This window comes from Lepisosteus platostomus, chromosome 21 (genome assembly GCF_059453375.1).
Source record: "Lepisosteus platostomus isolate fLepPlt1 chromosome 21, fLepPlt1.hap1, whole genome shotgun sequence".
NCBI classification, from domain to species: Eukaryota; Metazoa; Chordata; class Actinopteri; order Semionotiformes; family Lepisosteidae; genus Lepisosteus; species Lepisosteus platostomus.
This window is the reverse complement of record NC_142631.1, coordinates 9,181,537-9,201,583: the sequence shown is the minus strand read 5'-3', so window position 1 is coordinate 9,201,583 and position 20,047 is coordinate 9,181,537. Positions and strand designations below refer to the sequence as shown.

The 20,047-nt window shown below is 35.3% G+C and overlaps 1 protein-coding gene across 3 annotated transcripts in view; it reads right to left on the bottom strand.

Annotated features, from left to right (window-relative positions):
- Positions 1–19,242, bottom strand: part of LOC148643982 (retinoic acid receptor RXR-alpha-A) — a 134,792-nt gene extending 115,550 nt beyond the window's left edge. The window contains exon 1 of one of the 3 annotated variants that reach the window (XM_088615495.1): positions 18,973–19,242. In XM_088615495.1, the coding sequence (XP_088471621.1) occupies positions 18,973–19,000 (28 nt within the window). In that variant the 5' untranslated portion in view covers positions 19,001–19,242. Of the gene's footprint in view, positions 1–17,834; positions 17,971–18,972 lie in introns of those variants that run through there. The other 2 variants (XM_088615496.1, XM_088615497.1) reach the window with 2 other exon arrangements.
- Positions 19,243–20,047: the final 805 nt, after the last annotated feature.

Genomic DNA, 20,047 nt, shown 5'->3' with positions numbered 1-20,047 from the left:
GAAGTAAATAGACAAAATCACAAAATATCCTAGAGGGAAAAACTGTCTTTGGGTTGAATGAGCAGCTTATTCTTCAGAGAAATCTGATATTCGGCTTATCTTTTTGAAAGCCTGAATTGCTAGAGATTATGCTGTAATATCATAATACCCTTGTTATGTACAGAAAAGACATGATGCATATCCACATAACAGCCTTGTCCGAAGAAATATCTAAATTGTATTACATAATGAAGTATCACCTGAATATTTAAACTTTCAAGAACACATATAAACATAGCAAAAATCTGAAATCAATCCATTGAAACAAAATGTATTTAAATGTATGAATCCAACAATTTTACCCAGAGCATAAAAGAGTGAATAATAGATTATTTTATCAAATACCACCAAAGTCACAAATATTTATATATTTAAATCCTTTATTTAAAATAAAAAAACACCTGACAATTTTCAAAAATCTGCATGACAACAGTAAACATTTAGCTCTGTCATTTAGACACTGAGCCATTGAACAGCAAAGGGGAGTTCTCTGAAATCCCACAAAATGGGCAGGAAAAAGATTAATCTAAAGGTCAAGTTATATTACACAAAGTTGAGTAAAAGTCTGAGGAAAAAAGGGAATGAAGGAATCAGTCTGTCAGGTGTGGGAAGGCAATCCTCTGCTGCGCAAAACCACCTCCTCCCTACTGTCCACCTGCACATCTCTTGTGTCTGTGTCCTGAAAAAGGAGGGCAGCTGCTCAGGTGGGCCCAGGACGAAGGCCCAGGCCCAGGAGAGCCTTGGGGTGAAGGGGGGAATCAGTGAACTGGAGTTTGAGACCAAAGCACAGCCCAGTTCTACAGGCAGGTTGTGAGAAGCGCAGAATGGCAGCGACCACAACGCATACCAGGTTTTCAACGCTTCCAGAGCTTTTCGCAAAACAAAACATTTCTTCAGCAACCAGAAAATCCTAAATTAACAAAACACATTAAATGAATCTGTATTTGTTGACATACACTAATCATCCATTTGCATAAACTGAGACCTATATATATTTTATACACTAAATACATATAGGACAACATACAGTATATATCCTTTATAAAATATATACTTATATACGTTTTTGAGAATTGTATATACAGTAGTGTACATTCAAACACTAAGCACTCAATATACCATATATGCTATTTATTCTTTAAAGTATTTGAGGATGGTATGTAGAGTACATACGAATGTTACATAGGATTTGTATTTTTAAAGTTTTTGCACTCTGTCAATCAGTGATGTAGTGATGAACGTTGTTTTATCCAATGTTTTGGATTTTCATCTGGAGAAGGGGGATTTGAATGTCCATATACAATTATACTAATTGTATATGGACATATAATACACACCTGAAGAAGGCTCCACGGCTGAAACGTTGTGTTTTCTTTCTTTTTTTGTCAGCATGGAATAAACCTATTACTTGTTCCTTTGTAGACTACGCATACTACGCAGCTACCCACCTGAACTACAATTATACTACAGTATATAGGTATACTGTATACAGTAGGTAGTAGGTATATTGTATATTGCAATTCTCACTGTACTGTACCTAGTATTTTCCATGTTTGTTACAAAAAGTTAACAAAAATATTAGTTTAGTTATCAACATATACTACCACTGATTAACATGGAAAAAATGAGTTGAACATGTGTGATTACAGTAGTTTTAACTCACAAAGAGGTCTGGGTTACAGCAACCAATAATAATGAACAATATTATGTACACTCAAGTTCTATATATTTGTATACCTTAATGTGTAAAGTTAATTTACAGAACCCCAAATTATTTTATCTAAAACTGATAAGTGTACAATATGGAAGTTCAAAACTTAAATATCAGAACATTTTTATGTGAAAATGAGCTATGTTTAACATTACATTCAAAATCAAAGACAAACTACATGGCTCATGGCAGATCTCTGAAATGAATGAGAATTTCCCCCACAGAATGTTAATGAAAAGACTTTCAAAAAGCAGTAATGTATATTTTCACTGTGGTTGCATGAAGCACTGTTAGCTCATTTGGTTTCAATGGGATTAGTAAACACAGTCCAGCTCTGTTTTGTCCATGATGACAATTTTTTGATTGCTCTTCACATCAAGGTAAAACAAATGTCTTCTTCTCTACCACTTCAAATAAATATTCTATTGTGTGGGCTTTGTGCTTCATGAAAAAATAAACTGTGTGCATATTGTATAGTAGAGCTAAAAACAGGAAAATCTAGTCATGCCTTCTTTACAGTCATAAAATCAACAGTAGAGTCACAGGATTCTGGAAGGCACTGACAAGCATGCATATCAGAATCAAAGTTCTTCAAAGATGCAATCTTATTGTATAGCATTGCAGTAAAATACAATTTCTGATATTGTGTTGGTTTTGCGGGTGTACTAAATAATGAGCATCAAGCAGTTATAGAACTACAAGCAGTGTATTTATTGTATTCCTGGAACTGCACTGCACTTTTTAAAATAATCTCCAAAAAGTGTTGAGGATGAGATATGTGTTTTATTTGGGAATCAAAAATGTCATGTAGACTGACCACTCACTGTCAAATAACCTAGGCACATGCTCCTTAGTATATTGTTTTCTTAAAAAAATATTATTCTAAAATTTAAGAAAGACTTTTATGTACTTTCTTGTGAAGACGTGCTTAAAGTCTTAAAAGTCTAAAATTAAATGCTCTGAGTTTTGACTATGACATGTAAGTGTGTCATTTTGTGAAATATGTGAACATTAGAGGGAATAATCAAAAGGTAATTTCTTTCAGTTGCCCAACCAGCCAGAAGCCAGTCCTGTGATAATTTAGTCATCAGTGTTCTAAAAACCACAATAACTCGTTCCGCAGAATGCACACATTAAAGTTTTTTATCTAGATAGTGCTAAAAATGTTAGCACAGCAATAGTGTAAACAGCAAAGCACAGACACTTTTTAGACACTATTCAATACAAGTTTTCTTTCCTGACTATGACTTCCTGCATGAAAATATAGCTTTGGAAAAATTTTAATACCACAAAAGCAGATTTTGACTGAACATCAGTCACACAGTAGCTAACTGTATTAGTAATTAATTGCCTTCTAGATAAACACACAGATCAGATGAAAAAACCCTTCTCCTTCAGGGAGAAAAGACAAAATGTCATTGTCTAAATGTGCACAATCCATGATTCACTAAAATTCAGAGAAGTAGTCAACTGCTGAAAGTCAACTGTAAACTCTGAATTACTCTCTCTGGAATTTCAAAATTTAACCAATAAAACAAAACTGCTCAAAAGTTTGAAGATTCCTAAGCTAGGTAGTTCAATGTTTTTTTTACGTTTTTGTTGTGCACACTGGGATTTGTCTTAAAAACATAGATTTTTATTGCAACATATTGTAATACTTGCACATAAATTATGCAAATAATCTTTGTAAAATATAAAAATAGGAGGTAGCTTTCCTCAATTATCTGGGAACAAAAAATGAGTGATAAAAGTCAGAGGGGTCTAACTGTGCTATGACCATCAATTTACTCACCTTACTTCTTAACTACTGTATCTACTGTTTATGATATCTAAATGCACATTTTAACATGGTTAGGAAAGAAATGCTGTAGGGAAAGCTCCTATTCTAGACAGGGTTTTTTTTTCTATTGCTTTCCAGAGATTTTCCAGTAAAGCTAGTTAAGGTAATTAAGTAATTCCTTTTTAACATGTTTTATAATACAAGCAGATGGAGGTACTAAAGCTGATATATAATGTAGGAACTGAAAATGATTATGTACTTACGGCTCACTACTGCTGCACTGATGTACATAGACACTGGGCAATGAAGTAGAAATATGTAGGACATATGTAGAGAAAAAAGATAATATAACATCCCAATTAAGATTCAAACATCTTTGTCTGGTTTCAAGGGAGACTTTGTCAGAACTACAGTACATAAGAAATGGTAGGTTGTGTGGGGCCAAATGCCATTTTAAAAGGAAGATGTGTTAAGTTTAAGTATTTGGTAAACAATTTTTCATGTAAAGGTTCATGTAAAGATGACGTACATGGTGCTAATTTTAGGGTGATTTGTTGCTTTAAGGTGGATGATACTGTACTAACATCTAATGTGTTTTACCTATCCACAAAGTGCATGGATAGACAGCTGGATCTGTAGTGTGACTATTAATGAAGACATCATGAGGTGTTTGCACTTTGCAGAGGGGTCTCATTAAAAGACTGCCTTAAAGAGCATGCTTACTTGTTTTCTTACATTGAGAACTACACCTACAAACACCTCAACATTGATGGTGGATGGCTTAAAATCAGCATTCCAGCAGTTGGAATTCTCTGGCATTCTCTTGTCTTCAACCTAAACCTGAGACTCCCCATCTTAAACCCCAATGCTCCAATATCATTAAACAGTAATTACTGCACATTAAAGATAAACAAACATGATTAAAAAAATCTTGGTTAATCTGTTTAACCTCTTTCAGACCAACAGTTCTTAAAATTGTCCATTGCAGAGGATAAATTCATGAATGAAGCATTGTTTTGAAATAAGAATGTTTACTGGGTCATCAGAAAACAAACTCATGGTTCTCCTTGTTGTTCACTAAATAAATGAGAGCTTCCACATGGATTATATTTTCTTTCCAGTCTTGATTTCATATTGAGATGAATGAGATACTATACCAATTTCATGAGCATTATCGGATAAATAATTTCTCAGCAGGGGACCAATGGGTGACCCAATAGAACTAAATAGCCACAGCTATATTAAAGAAAAATGTGTCCAGAGAGGGGCGGTACAGTGGCGCAGAGGTTAACATTGCTGCTTCACAGCACTGGGGCCTTGGGGTCAATTCCCAACCATGTTCGTGTTTCTGTGCTCTGGTTTTCTCTCAAAGTCCAAAGAAAAACAATTAGGTTAACTGGCTTCAGAGTAATTGTAAATGTGTATCTGTCTGCCCTGTGATGGACTGGTGTCCTGTCCAGGGTGTATTTTGCCTTGTGCCTGTTGCTTGACGGCATAGACTCTGGCTCCCCATGACCTTGAATTGCAAGTACCAGTTAGGAAATGGATGGATATCCAGAGCAGAAGTGAAATTATAACTCTTTGGACATGATTACCTAAAACTAAAATAATTACAAATCACACAAAAAATATATTTTCACCTGATATCATCAATGTGACTGGAAAGGCACTATGATGCATGCATTTTTTCATTTTACATGCAAAATGTCAGATTTTGGTACTATCCATATAATTAAAAATATTCCCTTATTATTTCAACACTGACAAATACTCCACATAAAACACATATTTCTTTTGGGGAAAAAGACTCTTTTAAAATTAAAGTATTATAGTTTTAAACATTAGAAAAGCTGCAAAATGTTTAAAACAGAAATCAGTTTAAAATGTCATCTTCTACTATTATAGAGGACTGTAGTTCAAATTCCAAATGGGTACTGCTGTAACAATATTGAGCAAGATATTGCATTCACATTGTTCAAGTAAAAGCCCTGATGTAGAAATTGATACTCTACAGGTCCTCACTGTAAATGAGACGTTGTTCTCAATTGAAATGTCTTTCTAAATAAATATTTATTCTCAATTAAAATGTATTTCTAAATAAATAATTATGTTATATTATTTTCAATTGATTCACCACTCTGCCATACACATTTCTGACATTCTGGAAAAAACGGAAAACAAAATCCTGATTTTTTTTTTGGAACTCTTACTGCAAAGAGGTTTGCATAACTTATTAAAAAGTGTAGGCTACATTTTTAACTAAGTGCAGAGAAGTATTAGAAATTTGCCTTAAATAAAATATTACATCAAATTGTAAGATGAAAAAGGAGCACTGCTTCAAACTGTTCTCATTTCACTATAAAAAACCACTTCAGCACTTCAAATCCTAGATTTTAAATATTCTTTAACTATTTCCTTTGGTTATTCAAAATCGCTCTTCAAAATCGTAGTTGGCCACCCTTGCTCTATAGAATAAATACACCAATCCATTTTCTAGCTGCTTAATCAATACATGGGGGAGCTGGAACCTATCTCGGCAAGCAACGGGCATAGGGTAGGATACACCCTGGATGGGATGCAGTAATGCAGTAATTGCAAACTTCATAGCACAACACACAAAAAAGCACATTTTGGCACCATGACTGACTGATACAAAGTTAAACTGATCCGGACTGTAATTACAACCATTATTAACAAATTAACAAACCATCTAGATCAATAATCTTTCAAATACCTGATTTGTATTTAAAGCATCAAGATCAATAACTGAAGAGTGTACAGTGATACAGTGTCATACAAGCACACATAAAGGCTCTATTTCAGATCTCATCATTAAGTTGAAAACTCTTAATGTTTTTATCAAAGGATTACATTAAAAAATACACAGATTATTTCTAAATTCTCCATTATCGTGATTTATACTTTTATAATGTTTCAAATTATGGATAAAATATAAATTACTAAGAACAGATTTAGTTCTCCTGTCCACAGGTCTTATTAAACTTTAACTTAATTAGCCAAACTCAACTTTTAAGCAGCTCATGTGGCTCTGTTTAACTGCTATTAAAGCTTGGATTGACTCACACCTGTAATGCAGCAGGAGTCCCTAATGTTTATATACCACAATTGGGAGCTTTGAAGATGCTGGAGCCCAACATGAGGGGAAAGAAGAGAAATCAAAGGGAGACCCTTAAATTCCAGTACATTTGTCCAGACGGTTACAAAGTCTGAATTCCTCCAGATGTGTGATCTGTCTCCCTCCCCCCTTCGCTTCCCACACCCCCATTTCAGAAGGCAGCCAATTAAGCACATGTTTGCTCTTTGATGGTCTCTGGGCTTCACAGTACTGTATCTTTCAGGATCCTGCCATCAACTTTAACAAAACACTTCAGCGTTTTGTTAAAGAAAGGGCCTGGAGATGGGAAGAGAAAGAACAGAAAGGGGAACAAAAAAGTGGTTGCTAAAATGAAAGAAAACTTTGGTTCTGATTGCCTCCACCTGATCGCTATCCACTCAACCCTTCCCAGGTGCATAACACAAACTTGGATGCACTGAACTCTTGGTTAGAATCACATGCAGCCGTCATGACTTTCTCTAAGTTCAAGTCCAAGAAACAACAGCAGACAAGAATGACTCCAACAGTTCTCTGGCACCTGTTCAGTCAGAACTCACTTCAATTAATTTGATTGCAGGTCAATTTAGTTGTCTTTTCCTTTTTTCCATTAACTACACAAAAAAAGATTCTCATGTTGCTGTGATTAACACGATCAGCTTCTGAACTATACAAAGCCAGTCTTTTCAATGAGCTGCCATCTGCTTGCCTGACTAAAAAACAAATCCACACCATGTTATCTTTTGAAACAGTCATTTACACTTCTGTAAGTATACAGTAGCAAGAGTTACAATTGTAATTTAACAGAGATTACAGAATTCAGCCTTCAGAAAATGTTATTTTACAATTTCCAACCTATAGCCTATACCAGCTTATTATCTTGTTCTCCAATCTAAAATGTAACATCCCCAAAATACTGCAAAGTATTCAAATGTCTCTACCTAAAAGTAGAAGTCTATTATCTCAAAGTACACAGGACCTATAAGCACAAGGCAATACTCCCCTTTAAATAAAAATGTTGCAGAAAAAATATCAAACTGCCTTCAAATCTCCATTTTTATATGTATTGTGAATAAAGAAAACAACAGATACAGTATATAGAGAGAACTGTTGTGCAAAGAAGTAGATAAGAAAATGTTCCCACTGTCTTTCTAATGTTTACATAACTGCTGAAATGGATGGTCATGACATTGTGATGTAGTCCAGTGCTTTCAGGAAGACTGTGTGTGCATAGCCTTTAAAATAAAAGGCAAATGTTTATATTTATATATCATTTCCAATTTTACTTTTGACAGAGATGATGTTCCAATTCAAGTGTGATCAAATTTAGATTAAGTAATTAACTGGAATTAAAAGGAATATCTAAAATTAACAACTGTATTTTAATTCGATTTGGCATTTTTTGTGAATGGAATTGTCAGTTACATTTTCAATGCCTCTGATCAACACCCATTTGTGTGCAAACGTCTGAAAGTGATGAATTTCTTTCACTTAAAAAAATCCTGAGGAATACTACTCCCCAATGTAGCCTGGCTGAATAGTCAACACACCTGTATGTAAATCACAACAACAGTGTCATGATTGATGAGCTGATTACAGTATTAGTTTCCATAAGGGAAAATTGTATTAGACAATTAAATCCCTAGCAGCTGTGCCCATTGATAAATTGCTTGTTGTCATCTTTACAAGTTAGTCTGTTATTTTGACAATTGTGATGTGAATGTTAACACTTGTCTTCAGTTAATTGGAATGAGTTAACCTGCCCTACAGCTCTGTTCAAGGCCCAGCCTTAATCCTTGTTAAGATTAAGAGAGCTTGACTGTGCTGGACAGTTTGCAAAGGATTGCTTAGACTGCAATGGAGAACCCTGCTCATGTGACTGACCCCTGACTGGATGAGGAACTAAGAAATGGAATAATGAACTTAATTTGCTCTACAGACTTGCTTTTTTCTGATCATTTTATTCTGATAACAAACTGGGCATCCACTGTCCTATATGTAAACATCTAATATAAGTACCTTCACTCCTCAAGGGAAAGCTCTATTTTAATGTATAGCTCTTACCTGATGACAATTTTACAATGGTTGCAAGCATACCCTACTATGCCTGTGCACTCACCAGGTCTTGAATGATTTTAGTATTATGATTTGTATCCTCGTGGATTAAATACAATCAGCTATTCCGTATTGAATTTAGCGTTAATTATGGCAAGTTAAGATCACAGTATTTCCCTTGTAAACTAAAAGTGGTTATCATTATATGATTCTCTACATAAAACATGTATTTTTTCTTAGTTTAGAGAGATGTCCCAACATCTTTGGGAAGTTAGTTGATCAACCTGACCAGGCTTCAGACCAACAGGAGTGGGGGCCACAGATCCTCACCTAATGATTTACCAGCAACTTAATCAGATTGACTGTTAATGATCTCATGCACCTCTGTGCAATAGGTAAGATACCCTTTTACTGCTGAACCATGTTTGACTATGCCCATCTGAATACACATCAGACAGAAGCAACTTCAACATACCACTGCCCTCGATCAACAGAGTCAATTGCTGGAAGCCCAGGGGCATCCACCTCACCATGGATCAGTGGCAAGAGAAATGAGGTCCCTCACTGGCATCTCAGGCTACTTCATTATAGACTACACTAAAAAATGTCCTTTTGGCTTGTCAACATTTTAAGTACATACATACCGTATGGTACCTTTCATTACATACCATTAGGTGTTCTGAGACTTCTAAAGTCTACAACATCCTTGACAACATCTCAGGCACAGCAACTGAGATTGTTGCCAGCATGGCGACAGTATTGACAAAATTCTCACAAGATAGTGGCAAAGTTTTTCTTTAGTATTTCTTGGATTTGAAAATGCATGTTGCACTATGATACATGTACAATATTACTTTTGCTGTTACAAATGGCAATAAAAATGAAAACTGTATTTTGGGTGCATGTCTTACCTTTTCACTCAAAACTATCCAATGGATGATATGAATAGATTGGATTTCACTGCTAAGTGAAAGAACATAAAAATTTTGGAATGTCAAAAATGGCAGGGAATTGAATATATACTGTACAATGGTGGAATTAACTAGATTGTTCTTAAAGAACTGGGACTACAACTAAGGTAACTGGACAAAACGTAATCTACAAGGAAGTGATCATTCTGAAGAGGGAATAGCATTGCAGCTGTCTTAGTGGAAATGACCTTAACTTTGTCATCCAGAAAGTAATTTTTCGAAAAATGATCAAATCGTATTAAATTATTTGGAGTTCCTGACAAGTCAGCAAAGGTATTTAATATTGTGCTGACAGGTGTATATGAGCTCTTTAAGGAAATCTTAATGATTGACTGTGTTACTCCTAAAGAAACAAGTTTCCTGCTTTTCTCACAAGCTGGCAGGCTACTTGTTCGAAGAGCATGGATAATTATAAGCAGGATTGACTCTTTCTTTGTACTACACAGGCTTCAGTGAGCGGAAGCCAATAGATCAGAAACAGGCTCAAGAGAGTCTTGGGGCTGACAGTCAATAGCACTTAGGTTTCAAAATGATCAAAACAGCTTCAATCAAAGCTCTGATCTCAACAGCCATTTAATGATTTGTTTTCTTTGCTGGTTATTTATAAGCAACATAGTGACAGGAAAGAGTAGACTCTTCCCCTCTCTTCCTCTGTTGTATCAGTATTCACAATTTTCACTGCCGGCAATGCACAGCATTCTCTGCAATTCTCAAAAAACACAAAACTGCTCACCTTGAGTTTATTTTTGGTGTACTGCTGTCACTTCCCATTCATGACCCCCTCAATTAATCTAAGTCAGATTCAGTTTTATTTATATTCACAATTACAAAAAGACAAACTTATACTTTTCCCTTTAGACAGTGAATCTAAAGGTTTTACTTTCCTTGCCACTTTAAAAACTTGTTCATATCCAAAGACCAAAAAGAAAGATAAGCATCTTTATACTACACAAAGTACTGTATACTAGGAAAACAAACCATTAAATTTATGCCAGAAATTGAGATTTGGCAACAATTAAGACAAATGACCTTTGTACTTAGGAACCTTTACAAAATCTTCTTACAAACCTCTGTACTGATTTACTTGGCAGATTTAATTAAAAAATGGTGTTGTTTAACCTTCTGCATCTTTGTTGCAGTGTCTCTATTTCATTCCTTTGTACGTTTTGTGATGTCAAGTGTTGTGTTGTTGTAAGGGTTGTTGCAGCTCTGATCTTCAACCTGTGCTGTCATTTCCTCAGTCAGATGAGGCAACTATCAGTATACTAGTATTAAGTGTACTATCAGTTTATATTAGACATTATTAGAATTAGAATTTGACCGTACTACTGAATCAAAGCTTTTTCAAATTTGCACCTGAAAATGCTTACTATGAGAATTTTTCTCACAATGAGAAAACCTTGTAATTGTGGACGTCTCTGGCAAAAATGCACTGGGAAGTGAAAGAACATAAAAGTAAGAACGGAATAAAAAACACTTGGAAAGGAAATATACATCATGTTCTCTTCAACTAAACATGCACTGGAAAAAAAAGGTTTACCTTATATTTAGGTTTTATTTTACTTTTGAGCCTTAAAAACGGAGAAGCATCACCTATTTCCTGCAGAGACAGTACCTGGTTTCAAAGTACACTCAAAAATTTACATTTTACAATCTTACGATTCATTACTTATAAGTTCTGTTCTGCCCGTTCCTTTTTTCTATGCTCTGCCTTAATGTAAAAGATGCTTTGTTTTTATTTTTTACTTTTGACACTACACCGATGTGTAATACTGTAATGTTTTAGAATTATATAAATTTACATTTTTTAAAAATAATAGAAATTACACAGTCAATATCTGTTTGGTAACCCTGTTAACAGCTATTTTTCTCCCTCTCATAACATGAGAACACCTGTACACATCCCTGCAACTGAAGCCTACAAAGAGTAATTCAGACACTCCAACAGATGGCTATTGTTTGCTTCACTGGGAGAATTAAGCATCAATATTAATATCAGATGGATTCTGTGAACTACACAGGAGTGAACAGATCAATGACAGCATAATTAGCAAAGATGCATTTGGAAGCTATACTTACGAACACACATACTGAAAAACTTCACCCCTACAGGGAATGCTACACTGAAATAAACTTGAACCTACCACCAAAATAAAATATAAGTTTTTCTGTTATTTCTCTGGGAAGGACGTTTATCCATTTCATCTATGTCTTCCTGAAATGACTAGAAACCTATTGGTTATACCATTTATTTATACTAAAATAAAAAAAAATACTTTAGAAAATTAAAACTATAGTTTTAACTATAGTGTGATTATCAGATATCAAAGGCCAGAACATCTACAGAATGGCAAGATGTAGCCTTGTTCTAGCCTAATAAGTAATAAAATTATAGATCTGTTTTCAAAGGTGATATTGGACCTTCAGAACCATGCAGTCTTACAATTCAGTCTCTGAAAAACTGCCTCAACTTCATTAAACAAAGTTAAAATTTAAGATTTGCATAATTAGTTTTACCTTTTGTTCAGACTCTTCAATTTCTAAACTTGTCTTAAAGAAAAAGTGTTCTTAAAAAGAAAATCTATGTGGGACAGTACTGACATAATTGGAAAGTTTGACATACGTGGTTTCCCATAATGTGTTGATGGCTTGTTGGTGGCTGTCAAAGGTCCTTCCTGTGCCGTTTGTTGCTTTGACAAGCAGTAGTATGTTATAATGATGCAACAAATGAACTGGAACAGGAACAATACTGAGCAGTGATTACACTCTGTTCTTAATACAAAATGATGCAGTCATTGTGAAGAGGGCATTACAGTTTAAAATTAAGTTTTTAAATTAAGAGCATGCATTTAAGACTCAACATACAGTACAGTAAAACACAATGCAGTATTAACTCCCTGAGGCATGCACTGCACAGTGACAGTGAGGCAACTGTGCCACAGCCAGGATAAACTGTACTTGTGTTAACTTCTTTCAAAAACAGTGCTGATTTGGAGCCTGGGCTGTGTGTGTGGCGCATCAGTCCTCACATCTTCAAAGAACAGTGGGGCCATTTCTGGGAAACACTGCCAGATGAGCCGTTTTAGTGCCGAACACTGTGGCACTCTGACTCACAGCCTTACACCTCTTGAGGTGACAGACATAGTAACACCAGCAGGTCACACCTACAGTTATCTCCTCTGAATTTCCCCACATCTTCTTTCAATGCTATTGGAAAACCACCGTAAAGAACACAATAAAGCAAAAAGGGGGTCAGTGTTTCATGTCTAAACCTGGCACAGAAGTGCCCTGTCAACCTGCCACTTAAGTGAATGCCTAACAGTAACAAAACAAACTGCCATAGCACACCCTGAATTTTTAGGAATTCCTAATGGTTGGAAATTTTGAACCTTGAATAAGATGAGTACATACAGTAAATGTGTATGCCCTCTCAGTCAACCCACTGTTAGTAACTGAAGTCTACAATGCATTCTGGTCTTATAAGAAAAATCAAACAGAAGTAAGATAAGGTAGAAAATCCTAAGATCCCTGTTTGAAACAAATAACTATTTCTTAAAAAGTAACCATTTATAAAAAATATATATACTGTACATTAAGATGTATAGCCATAAGAACTGCTAGACAGATGAACAAAGAATGACATATAGACAGGAAATATAGATCTCTAGTAGCACACTCTATACATGTCTAACAATACTAGGTTGTACTTATAATCCCTGGGACAACCAGTGACCCTGTAAACAGATGTCCACAAGTAATTATCCTTTAGAAAACAAGTTATATCAAGAGGAAGGCTTTTCAGTATTTTAGGATGAAGCTACAGTGGGGAATAGCAAATCAATACATTATACTGAAATTAAAAATATATATGCAGAATTATTTCAATTTAAACATTTAGAGAGCACAGTTTAAGTTCTACTGTGGCAATTGAACTTCATGACTAACTTTAAAGCAAACCTATTGGAGAGTATTCAGTGGGCAAAGGTTAAGGCGTATGGTATCATGTGCAAGCAGTATTCTATCTCTGTACTGTGGGCAGAATATTCACCTGCAAATCATTAACACCTGAGCTTCAATACATGCTTAAAATATAAAAATAAAACATCACCAAAATTCCAATTTTAAAAGCAGATGTGTCTCATTGAAAATGGTCTACCTCCATTCTTACTCACCCAGAATAAGTTTAATGTTATTCAATCTTGAAAAATGAGGCCCTTGATGAGTCTGACATTTTCAGAAACAAAAACTCCTTTGGACTAAGTTTCAAACATGTGCAGAAAGATTTAAAAAACAAGTCAAGCAAAAGTCTAAATTCAAACAGAGTTCTAAAAGGTGATATAGTATGTGGACTTTGTACTGCATAGTTACTGTATTATAAAAATGAAAAACAGACAAAAAACAAATAATTAAGTCACGATGTTACTTTAAGCTGTTAACTATCTCAGTAAACCCCAATAAAAACAACATCTGTGGTCTTTCACAGAGGAGGTAAAAATCACTTCAGAAACACAAAATAACAGTGCAGTAAACCAGACTTACTCACTTTTAACAACACTGCACCCCAAAGAAAAAAGAAAGTCTCACCTCCTGTAAGCACCCATGTTTTGCACTAAGCACATTCAACAGTAAAAGAAACCTGGGAAACCAGGGTGTCCACACCCACTTTTCTCAATTTCTTTGTAAGTCTGTTTATGTAACGAAAGTACAAAGATAAGAAATTATTTGTAAGAAAAATAACAGTAACAGTAATAATTACACATATGGCCATTCTAATATCTTCCACAGGGCCTGTATGAATGCAGCTACTGTATCTCACTCATTGTTGTTTAGAAATTCAAGCAATGCAAACAACTTACCAGGAATCATTTAAACCAAGCTTACCATAGGACACAGGTTTGAGCAGCATTTTACTCTAGAGGGCACTCAGTTTTGCTACACCAGATAAATCGTTATCACTGAGAAAGAATAACTGATATATAAATCTCCATTATGAAAAGCTTTTCCAGACAGTTAAGTGTTCAACAAACAAGTATATAGAACAGGTATAAACCAACTGCCTGTTTTTGTGATGTTTTGTATCACCACAGAAACAGGCAGTTGGTTTAGTTTTAAGTCAAATTTCTGCAAGTATCATATCAGTTTTACCCGACTAAAATAGAAATCCAGGTGGCTGCATCTTCTGAAATACTTTAACATTTTTTCATTAATTTCCATTACAGCCTGGCATGAATGACCTTGTAAAATAAATCAAATGGTTTTCATCTTATATCTTGGACATTGCGCTGGATTCCAGGTGCCATATACACTTTTAGGCACCTCACACCTCCTGCCTAACACAGTGCTACCACTATTCAAACTTGGCCCCATGGCCTGTTTCATTCAGCAAAATAGTTTTCATAAGGGAAAATTGATTTCTAGCAAACATAATTGCCTTAAGAACCCCCCACCTCCTCCTTCATAAATTCACTTACCTAAAGCCTAGAATCTAAGACTATTTATAAAGTTAAATAGGAAAAAATACATAAGATAAACTACACTTCTTGTTTGCAAAAATAAATCTTGAGGAACAGTTTTATTTGCTTAGTCATGGGACTATGAATTGCTTAATGGTGATGACATACAGATACTTCTGTGCTGATGATAAAATAAAAATAAAATGTATGCTTCCGCACCCACATAACACTACTGTGTGCACTACAGTAATGTAAAAAATAAGCCAGTACCACTTTACATGAATCTTTAGGAGCTGACAGTGTCAAGCATTTTCCCCATTTTTCCATTTAACAAACATCTGCTTGTTAAAAGTACTGTAAGATACACAATAGTTAGTTTTAATATTTACTGTTTGATCTGTCATTCTGCCCTTCAGGTTATATTGCAGCCTCAACAGGCTCTTTAAATTGAGGAGAAAGAAGTCTGGTCTGTTGAATCACATTTCAAAAACTGGTGCATGTGCTTCAATTCTGCTTTTGGTTACCATAGTTAACCAAGTGTTACCATAATTTCCCTAATTGTTAAAATGTTAATTTCTCTATTCACATGAACTGACAAATGTTTTTATATCTCCTCTATTTCAACATATTAAAATTAAGACACTTATCAAGAGCTGAATTAAAAGTATTGCATGCTATAACGTACATTCAGTTCATAGTTTACTTTTTGTTATAAAATTAACTGATCGTAACTAACAAGAAACATCAAGATCTGAGCCAAAGGTACCAAATCCTTACCAATAAAATGAGTACTTGTATTACTTGTAGTACTTGAGTATTTGATTACTTAGATAAAGAGAAAGAATTGTACAAGTAGAAAAAAATCAATAAGGTAAAAAATGCATAATACATGAACTTGGGCAGTGCATTTCTGTGTTTGTGAAATTGTTTTCCTTGCAATGTAAGAAAGTGAAAACATGACTGGACGCACAAAAGGCCATGTGGCTCTGTGTCAACAGGTTGCATACCACATCATTAGCTGAAGAAACAGCAAAGATCCAGACATTCCATCTGTCTGACACCTTTAAATGTTTCTGTATTGATATCTGACAAGATGTAACTTGACTCCTGATCGAAAATACCCCAGTCACCAGAACGTACCTGCCTGCAGCTGTAACCGATTGCTTTCTTTGGCTTTTCTGGAGAATTGATTGTTTAGTTTCTGTTCAGAAATCACACTGGGCATTGGAGTGAATCAACTGCTCCACATGCCGGCTTGGCTCAGCCTGGGCTTGGATAGTCTAGGGCGCATGGCCTGAACTTTGACAAAGCTTGTCAGTTTGGAATCCCTGAAGGTTTCTCTGTTCAAGATATTTTTATATAAAGAAGTAGCTTGTGAAAGTTGTACAGAAGTAAGCAGGCCTTAATAATTACAGCAAATATGGCAGGCATTGAGACTGCGGAAAAACATACAGATATATATGATATGCATATACATGTACTATACACACTGAATAAGAAAACTGAACAGGTCACAGAACATACAGTATAAAGACTACTGGTTACCATTATGTTTTTTTTTAAAAAAAAACTCATAGCTGTAGAACAAAACACCACAGAAATATTCACATCCTGTATCTTAAATGAATTCATATGTGAAATTAAAATCGCAAGAATGACTGTCCAATAAGCTTAGAAGACATGAAAATGTGATGTAAGTGTAGCTTAACAATCCATAGGTATTGCATGTAATAAGATAGTGAATTACATTGCTGCAAATGGATAGTTCAAAGATCTCTGTAGCTGAAACATGGGGCTCTTACACCAGCTGCTGCTCCTCACCACAGTTTGCAGAGATTTTTTAACAGAGTTATTTTACTAACAATATTTTGTAAACGCAAATACTTATTTAGTTTAGTCAAAATTAAAACAAAACCCCCAGGACATATATTTCGTGATAATTATTTAATTTAACATATTACTATGTTATATTAAGAACAACACCATGATTATGATGAGCGTTATTTTAACGAAGTAGTGCACTGTTGACAGCACTATTTCTAAAACACAGGCATATCAAATTTCATCTGTGTCCTATCCATGGGTTGGTAATGTGCAGCAATACAGTTTCCGACAAGTATTTTAACTTCCTAATGAATTCTGGCGTTTCTGTTGTTATAAACAATGCAAGTGTCGTGTGTGTTGCGGTAAAGGCGTCTCAAGGCTTACATAAATCACGATTGAAGTCACTGGGACTTAGAACAGAAGAAATGTTAAATAAGGGAAAGGATAACCTGTACTGAAGTTACAATTTTAAACACTTTCAAGTTTGTAAAATTACAATGTAAACGGCGAAAACATTTAATTTCTACTGGATAATATTATTAGATGAAGATAGATGTTACAACACTCGTCTTTTTGGCAAAAGGAATGTGAAATTATAACTTTCACATTTTCTGTCATCACAATGATCAAATCATCACCCTCCCCCACAACTAGAGAGATTCTCGTTTTCTAATAACGTGGAGCCAAAAAGCAGAAATACGACTCAATAAAACGGAAAAAAATATTAACTGCGGATTCCAATCACAGCTTTCCCTCGTTCTTTCTGTGGTTCAACTCTTTCTGCATATTCCGCAATGCAAACTGCATGCAAAATCCCGGACTGTGCAGCAGAAAACGCAGCAACATTGTAACCATCAAAACCTAGAAAGCCACAAAGAATTCACAACACCTTCCTGGAGCGCGTTTCCACTTCTCTGTCGCCTCTTCCTCCCGTCATCTGACTTTTTTTCTCAGACTTTTTACAAACATTTAATAGCGGAATTGCGATCGAACTCCGATATAGAGATCAACTTTATAACTTGTCATTAACATTAACAGCAGAGGACCTCCCGATGATCGGACAGCCTGCCTACTTTCCTACACGAATTATTTACCGTGCACCTCTTAACAATATTCTCCATACCGTGCGCGCATGTTAAACAATGTATGCTCCGTTTTCAGGCCTATAGTACATTTTGGAATCATATGTTTTTTTTATTTCCTAAAGACAATGTCAAGAAATCTAATCCTAAAATCTAGGTAGAATCCTAAAGGCCATTTTAGATATAGGTTCGTTTTACTTTGTAAGAAGCTGTTAGCGGCATGTTTTGAAAAAAAAAAACGATACCCCTACAAAGGAACAGCCACAGACCTGACGTTTAGTAGGCTGCTTTACAGATTTTAGGTATTCGAACACTTCGAACCAAGTCCACAAATCAGGCAAAACGAACAAAAGGACTGCAGAACATTTCTGAGGATTGTAGTAGTAAAGGTTCGTAACTCGTATGTTTAATTACTACAACTCACTTAATGTCTTTAACGTACTGACAGAAACGGCTCGACAGTATCACATACTGACTGCAAGGCTAGTTCACACGCGCCCAACTTTTGCCTGGTTTCTGTGCAAATTATAGAGGAAAGAATATCAGAAAATGAAACAGATGGGTTGCATTTGATGTTAACATCAACATGTTACTTTTTATCAGACGGTACCCTGTCATCCACGAAGTTGGACAAACTCGTATAAAAAGGAATGCACACCGAGACGTGTCATCAAACACCGTCGACACTGCTGTTTTGTTTCAACTTAATTTGATTCCAATATACCTCTAAAACAGAGTCTCAAAACAAAGCAGATTCAAATAACATAAAAATCATGTCCCGGAGTTTATATCTGTCGATTAACGATGTTTGCAAATACGCGGCAAAACGCCACTAAATCAATTTCGCAGATCTAAGAGACCTGCCTCTGCTGTCGAAAATACCCTGCAATCATAACTCCGAATATTTCTGAAAACATACTTATTTACAGACACGAAGAAACTTACCCAGTGACAAGAAAGGTTTGGTCTCCATATCTGGTGGGTTAGCTCATGCCAGCTGATACGGACGTGTTTTGATGTTTAAAGCACAAAATCAGGTGATGTTCTCGGAGATGAATTAGGGAGATCCAGAGGATAAAACTGATTGTCTAAAAAGCCGAGTTATATTGCATTAAAATGCACTTAATGTAACTAAACTACTTCGGTTTCAGCCTCTCTCTCTCGCTGTCTACTACTCCAACTACAGGAGCTGCATTGCAAAGGGGACCCTCCCAGGGGGGACTCCCACTGCCACCAGCATCCCCGCAGCGACACGGGGTGGGGGGTGTTCGTTATTAACCTCTCAAAGCGTCGAACTTCGCTGAAGTGCTATTAATACATACATTTATATATATATATCGACTGTTTTCTCAGTTTTGAAGATTGTCAACAAATAATTACCCATTTCCCATTAGAATGTCAACACTGAGAACCAGAAATGTTATTAGTGCATCGAATCATGCTTCATTTTGTTTAAGGTGGTACAGTATGCAGGTATGGCATTCCGTTTTTTCTGTACAGCGCTGTGTGCGATGAATGACATGCAAATAACATTTTCGTTCAGGATACACAGATTTTCACCATTACTATTTAATTTCCAAGACACTTTAAAACTTAAAAATTACACCTACAGAAATTGAATAGGCTAAAAATAAACAAATGCTGTATAATGACCATTAGACATGTTTTATTTTTTAACGTTTTGATTTCCTAGATTCAGTTCTTAAAATTAGGTTTACCAGTTCGTTTTTTAAAATAAAAAACATTTGTAGAAGAGTTACTGCAGAATCGCTTTGAAACACTAAACGAACTGTGCACTACTGTGCTTGTAGTGAGCTCTTAAGTATATTTACTGTAGCAGTAAAACAAAATACAAATACAATACAAATTCAATGCAACTGCAAAATTAATTGTTCCAAACTTTATTATACTCTTATTGTATTCTTAAGTTGTTCTCACCCTTAAAATAAATGTCCTGACTGGGGTGCTTCAATGCTGCTTCACATAGGCAGTATATTTTTTTGGTTTTTGTTGGATGAGT